The 7,702-nt window shown below is 37.9% G+C and overlaps 1 protein-coding gene across 4 annotated transcripts in view; it reads right to left on the bottom strand.

The window, feature by feature from the left end:
- Window positions 1-3,864: 3,864 nt before the first annotated feature.
- LOC137627613 (alanine racemase-like) overlaps window positions 3,865-7,702 on the bottom strand; it is an 82,845-nt gene continuing 79,007 nt past the window's right edge. For all 4 annotated transcript variants that reach the window (XM_068358698.1, XM_068358699.1, XM_068358697.1 and 1 more), the window contains 2 exons: window positions 6,129-6,362; window positions 3,865-6,016 (listed from right to left, as the gene is read on the bottom strand). In XM_068358698.1, the coding sequence (XP_068214799.1) occupies window positions 5,760-6,016; window positions 6,129-6,362 (491 nt within the window). In that variant the 3' untranslated portion in view covers window positions 3,865-5,759. The remainder of the gene's footprint in view (window positions 6,017-6,128; window positions 6,363-7,702) is intronic.

Raw genomic sequence — 7,702 nt, 5'->3', positions numbered from 1 at the left:
CTAGGTTAGAGGTTGTGATGAGGTCCTTTAGTATGGGTTGCAGCCCTTTATACTTCAGCACCTAGGAGTCGTTCAGCATCCTAAGAGGACCGCTAGGCTCAGTAAGGAAGACGTACTTAAAAAAGGCAGAGTAATAGTTCAAGTCGACTTCCTTACCAGGTACAGTACTTATTTATTTTATGTTTGTTATTTTGAATAACTGATAAAATGAAATACGGGATACTTAGCTTCTTTTGTTAACATGTATGCTGGTCTCCACCCACCACCCTGGGTGTGAATCAGCTACATGATCATCGGGTAAGATTAATATTGAAAAATGTTATTTTCATTAGTAAAATAAATTTTTGAATATACTTACCCGATGATCATGAATTTAAGAACCCTCCCTTCCTCCCCATAGAGAACCAGTGGACCGAGGAGAAAATTGAGTTCTTGTTGACAAGAAGTACTTGAGTACCTACTCACAGATGGCGCTGTTGTGTACACCCCCACCTGGATAGCGATCGCTGGCGTATCCCGACCTTAGATTTCTGTCGGGCAACGGAGTTGACAGCTACATGATCATCGGGTAAGTATATTCAAAAATTTATTTTACTAATGAAAATAACATCTCATACATACAGTACATACATATACCAAGGCACTTCCCCCAATTTTTGGGGGGTAGGCGACATCAAACAAATGAAACAAATAAAGGGGACCTCTACTCTCTACGTTCCTCCAGCCTAACAAGGGACTCGACCGAGTTCAGCTGGTACTGCTAGGGTGCCACAGCCCACCCTCCCACATTATCTACCACAGATGAAGCTTCATAATGCTGAATCCCCTACTGCTGCTACCTCCGCGGTCATCTAAGGCATCGGAGGCAGCAGCAGGGCCTACCGGAACTGCGTCACAATCGCTTGCCATTCATTCCTATTTCTAGCACACTCTCTTGCCTCTCTCACATCTATCCTCCTATCACCCAGAGCTTTCTTCACTCAATCCTTCCACCCAAACCTTGGCCTTCCTCTTGTACTTCTCCCATTAACTCTTGCATTTATCACCTTCTTTAGCAGACAGCCATTTTCCATTCTCTCAACATGGCCAAACCACCTCAACACATTCATATCCACTCTAGCTGCTAACTCATTTCTTACAACCGTTCTCATCCTCACTACTTCATTCCTAACCCTATCTATTTGAGATACACCAGCCATACTCCTTTGACACTTCATCTCAAACACATTCAATTTCTGTCTCTACCTCACTTTCATTCCCCACAACTCTGATCCATACATCACAGTTGGTACAATCACTTTCTCATACAGAAGTCTCATTACATTCATACCCAACCCTCTATTTTTTTACTACTCCCTTAACTGCCCCCAACACTTAGCATCCTTCATTCATTCTCTGACGTACATCTGCTTCCACTCCACCATTTGCTGCAACAACAGACCCCAAGTACTTAAACTGATCTACCTCCTCAAGTAACTCTCCATTCAACATGACATTCAACCTCGCACCACCTTCTCTTCTTGTACATCTCATAACCTCACTCTTACCCACTTCGCTCACACACCCTTCCAAATTCTGTCACTAATCGGCTAAGCTTCTCTTTCTCGTCTGCAACCAGTACAGTATCATCCGTAAACAACAACTGATTTACCTCCCATTCATGGTCATTCTCGTCTACCAGTTCAATCCTCGTCCAAGCACTCTAGCATTCATTTCTCTCTCACCACTCCATCAACATACAAGTTAAACAACCACGGCAACATCACACATCCCTGTCTTAGCCCCACTCTCACCAGAAACCAATCGCTTACTTCATTTCCTATTCTAACACATGCTTTACTACCTTTGTAGAAACTTTTCACTGCTTGTAACAACCTTCCACCAACTCCATATAACCTCATCACATTCCACATTGCTTCCCTATTAACTCTATCATATGCTTTCTCCAGATCCATAAATGCAACATACACCTCCTTACCTTTTGCTAAATATTTTTTCGCATATCTGTCTAACTGTAAAAATCTGATTCATACAACTCTTACCTCATCTAAAACCACCCTGTACTTCTAAGATTGCATTCTCTGTTTTATCCTTAATCCTATTAATCAGTACTCTACCATACACTTTTCCAACTACACTCAACAAACTAATACCCCTTGAATTACAACACTCATGCACATCTCCCTTACCCTTATATAGTGGTACAATACACGCACAAACCCAATCTACTGGTACCATTGACAACACAAAACATATTAAACAATCTCACCAACCATTCAAGTACAGTCACACTCCCTTCCTTCAACATCTCAGCTCTCACACCATCTATACCAGATGCTTTCCCTTCTCTCGTTTCATCTAGTGCTCTCCTCACTTCCTCTCTTGTAGTCTCTCTCTCATTCTCATCTCCCATCACTGGCATCTCAACACCTGCAACAGCAGTTATATCTGCCTCCTTATTATCCTCAACATTCAGTAAAGTTTCAAAATATTCCGCCCACCTTTTCCTTGCCTCCTCTCCTTTTAACAACCATTTCCTTCTTTCACTGTCTATTCAATTCTTGAACGAGTTTCTCATAACTATATACATTATACTCTGAAAAACACTTTTTAACTCATTCAAAATAATTTTTTCATAGATTACTTAACCTCTTCAGTCAGACAGGGACTCTTGAAATTTTGCTGCTAATAATTCAAACCAAAAGAGACATAACTGTATAGGGATACAGTTGTGTCTCTTTTGGTTTAAACTATTAGCAGCAAAATTTCAAGAGTTCCTGTCTGACTGAAGAGGTTAAGTAAGCTATGAAAAAATTATTTTGAAGAAGTTAAAAAGTGTTTTTCAGAGTAAGCCACTACTTGTGCTCAATGGCAATCTTTAAGGTAGTCAAAAATTAATTTTTTTTCTTCTTTTTCAAATATAGTCGGCTTTTAGTCAGTGTCCTTGATGGTTTGACTTCCATTGTTACGTTTTCCTTTTGCTTGCATCATTGTGTAGTCTTCAGTGATGCATATTAATTTATTACCTTAAATTTATTAGTCCAGGCCAACAGATTTAGATGCAAGAGGTAATAAGAGACGTTTGTTTAGTGCTACCAAATGTGATCCTAGTGGTTTGAGGTAGTTATTCCGCAGGTGTTGTTGATGTAGCATTTGGCTAAGGGAGTTATTGGCGCAATAGCCTATTACTGTACTTAATTTAAATAGTTAATATGGAGTAGTCAATCTTTTTGGGTAAAAGTCCACCCGTTTTAGTTCCTTAAGTTATCTTAAACCTATTTTTTTCAATTTGCTCGGCATTATTGCCAGAAGTTACAGCTATAGGTACCAGCTTAAGTTTTATAGAGTAAGTGCTAGTTATTTTTCTAATACAGTATTATTAGAATTGCTGGTATTAAAACATGAGGATGTTGCTTCAGTCTGTAGTTCTTTGTAGCATCATGTGTAAATTACTGTGACTTCATGTAATATAATTAATTCTAATAGTCATGCCTTCTCTATCATTCTATTAGTTTTATTCCAACTATTACCAAATTGTGGAAGGATCCTCCTAAACAGGCAGTTGAATCGGTGGAAATTCAAAAGTTCAAACTTGCAGCGAATGAGTTTATGTAGAACAGACTGACATGAGTCTCTCTTTATACTTAATATAAAAAAAAATCTATTTTAATGTTGCTACTGTTCTTAAAATGTTATATTGATTGCTCGTTACTTCTCGTAGTTTATTTAATTCCTTTTTTTACTGGGTTACTTTTCCCTGTTGCAGCCCTTGGGCTTATATCATCCTACTTTTCCAACTAGAGTTGTAGCTTAGCTTGTACAGTAGTAGTACTGTAATGATAATAATAATAATAATAATAGATGTACATGTTTAGATTTATTTTAAATAACAATAATGATCTCTTCTTTCCTCACTCGCTTTGTCAAAGACAAAGTTACATAGTACATACTGGCATTTTCATTCATGAGGAGTTTGTTTTTTCAATTTATATCTAACTTGACAAACACATGCATTACTTGTGCTCTTACCAACAATTTATATGAGTTTGCTAAAGAGAAGGGTTTACAGTATTAGTGGCAATTTTCATCCTTATAATTTTCCTCTGTCTTAGACAGGTATCATGTCTCATGACAGCGTCAGGCCAACAGATTTATCAAGTTCTTAATGCCAGTTACCATTTATGAGGACATGGAGAGTGGTAAAAATATTTTACAATATGGAAAGGCATTTTAGGTAGTTTCATTATAATACTTTATCCTTTAAATATTTCTAATAGTGACTTAGCAGTGGGGGACCATTAAGCGTTCCTTGCTTTCATTCATATTTAAAGTGAAGGGAAGCAAAATCAATGTTTTCCACAAATATTTTATGTCCAAGCATCCAAATGATTCTAAATGCAAATGCCACCCAGTGATACATCAGGTTAGATGTCAGACCCTCACTAATCAGACATATATTCTTTATTTAACTGGATCTGCTCTTGATGTCCTCCATTGTTCTGATCTGGCAATGGCAGTTAGGTGGTGGTGTATAGAGGTTGTATGGTAGCAAGATAAAAATTAATTTTCCCTAAACTGAGATCATGAAGCTGGTTCTGAATTAATGGCCTTTTAATTTTCAAATGTGAGTGGGGAAATTTTAGTTTAAAAATATTATTTCATTATTTACAGCAGATAGTATATTTTATGGCATGAAATTTTATTTTTATGCAAATACAAACCTTAGAATGTATAATTAGAAAAAATTATCTCGACATTTTCCTATTACATAAAGTTTTTGTGGGGAGATGAACTTGTCTGAGTATCTGAAAGATTTTCATGTATTATTGATAGCAAAGATTGACTGTATATTTGAGTAATTTCGTGGGGTGGGACAGTTGTATATTTGAGTAATTTCGTGGGGTGGGACAGTAGGATCTAACATTTTCTTTTGTATGCTTTATAATAAATTTCAATTTCTTAACTTTATGGTATTGTGCTTGATCTAGTTATAATATAATCATTGTTGATTGGAGACTGATAATTGTGAAATTGAAGTCTACATGATTATGTATAATTGTGAAATTGAAGTCAACATGATTATGTAAAAATATGTTGAGCCTTACAAATTTGCTCATATGCAAAATAAGTGAATACAGGTTCAGACCTTGCATGGTTTGAGCGGTTGTATGGAATGACTAGCAAATAACATATATATTTGTCAATTTATTACAGACAATCATCTCAGATATTCGTGTTATGAATAAGGATTCACTTTATAGGAGTTAATAGCTTTTGTAAGAATCCTTAATACATTCAAATTACTGAATGTCATAAGGAAATCTGCATTTTCTGTTATTTTTCACAACCTAGGTAAGTTGATAAATATTTCTTTTTATTGATGATTTTATTAAGCTAAATATGAACATCTTCAGATTAAAAATTTATCAGCGTAAAAATGTCCTGGGTTTGAAACAACTCTAAAGTACTAATTATAAGAGGAGCTTATTGTTTAATATTTCAGGTTTAAAATTTCAAAATTAATTTATTTGACTTTTGACAGGTTATGTGTTGCTTCCCTTAAAGCTTCTCTTTGTGCTAAAAGGACAGTGAAACATCTTAACCAAGGAAATCAGGTCTATCAGTCAACAGGAGTACAAAAATAACAATTACTCATAAATACGAGTTACTATATCTCTTATAAGTTAGGGTATGGTTCTGGGTCAAAAACTTATTTACTAATTGACGAAAATTAAACTAGCATCAGAATTTTCATCAGATTAACATGTATATTCAAGAGCAGGACATATCTCTACAATTTTTCCATTTCTGGAATATACTCTTGCTAGTCTTGTAGACCAGTTTCCAGGCATTTCATAAACTGCTGCTCCTAAGTTCCTTGCCATTCCAACTGCAGATGTTGTGTCATCAAAATCATCTGTTATAATTTGGAATACTTCATTTTCCTCTGGGGATTCTGGAAGGCGTACAGTAATTGAGTCCATTGAAACTCGTCCAACAATGGGGCACAGTTCTCCTGAAAATATGATATATTTTACAAATGTGAAAATGCCATATATTTGTAGCATCAGTTTTCAAGGCCTATCTCAACTCTGTACTTTAAATATCTCTTGAATCATAACCCTTACCTGTCTTTACTCTTCGAACACCACCAATGCCATTGCTTAGACGTCTGCTGAGACCGTCAGACCACCCAGTGGTAAAATTTGCAATCCATTCATGTGATAGTGTTTCATAAAGTCCATCGTAGCCTATGGCCCGACCAGGTCCTAAGAGCTTGTAATAGCTTGGCTGGCCTAAAACTGACATTGCTGGCTTGAAACCGCACTTCACAAATTTTTCAACCCCTTCTCGATCACTGACTGCAAAGAAATTTTACAGATACATGAATTTAAAAGTGAACACTTTGCAATAAATCATAGATTGCCTCAATTCCTTGCATCACATTCTCAATTGCACTTGAATTTACTGTGCAAAACCGAGACATAACCCCCATTTCACTGCACATACCTAAACCCACAATACTTGCTTTGAGAGTGAGGGAAGGGAGGAGGACACAATTGGAATGTATATCTTAAATTTGGGTCATTGTGGCAAGATGCAACTTGAGGAAAACCTTTCAGTTGCAGGAGGAGGTTGGAAAGCAAGATTGAATATAGCAAGCAGGAATATAGGTGAAATACAAGTATAAAATGCAAGTGAAGCTTAGGGCTCAAGGGATTTTGCAAGGACCTCAAGCAATGCCTATAGTGCATTGCATGAGATGATGTCCATCCATATACCAAAGGCACTTCCCCCAATTTTGGGGGGTAGCCGACATCAACAAAGAAACAAAACAAAAAAGGGGACCTCTACTCTCTACGTTCCTCCAGCCTAACCAGGGACTCAGCCGAGTTCAGCTGGTACTGCTAGGGTGCCACAGCCCAACCTCCCACATTTTCCACCACAGATGAAGCTTCATACTGCTGAATCCCCTACTGCTGCTACCTCCGCGGTCATCTAAGGCACCGGAGGAAGCAGCAGGGCCTACCGGAACTGCGTCACAATCGCTCGCCATTCATTCCTATTTCTAGCACGCTCTCTTGCCTCTCTCACATCTATCCTCCTATCATCCAGAGCTTTCTTCACACCATCCATCCACCCAAACCTTGGCCTTCCTCTTGTACTTCTCCCATCAACTCTTGCATTCATCACCTTCTTTAGCATACAGCCATTTTCCAATCTCTCAACATGGCCAAACCACCTCAACACATTCATATCCACTCTAGCCGCTAACTGATTTCTTACACCCGTTCTCACCCTCACCACTTCGTTCCTAACCCTATCTACTCGAGATACACCAGCCATACTCCTCAGACACTTCATCTCAAACACATTCAATTTCTGTCTCTCCATCACTTTCATTCCCCACAACTCCGATCCATACATCACAGTTGGTACAATCACTTTCTCATATAGAACTCTCTTTACATTCATGCCCAACCCTCTATTTTTTACTACTCCCTTAACTGCCCCCAACACCCTGCAACCTTCATTCACTCTCTGACGTACATCTGCTTCCACTCCACCATTTGCTGCAACAACAGACCCCAAGTACTTAAACTGATCCACCTCCTCAAGTAACTCTCCATTCAACATGACATTCAACCTTGCACCACCTTCCCTTCTCGTACATCTCATAACCTTACTCTTACCCACATTA

The sequence above is a fragment of the Palaemon carinicauda genome, chromosome 35, assembly GCF_036898095.1.
Source record: "Palaemon carinicauda isolate YSFRI2023 chromosome 35, ASM3689809v2, whole genome shotgun sequence".
Taxonomy (NCBI): Eukaryota; Metazoa; Arthropoda; class Malacostraca; order Decapoda; family Palaemonidae; genus Palaemon; species Palaemon carinicauda.
Note: the sequence above shows the minus strand (reverse complement) of the source record. Positions and strands in the feature narration are given on the sequence as shown.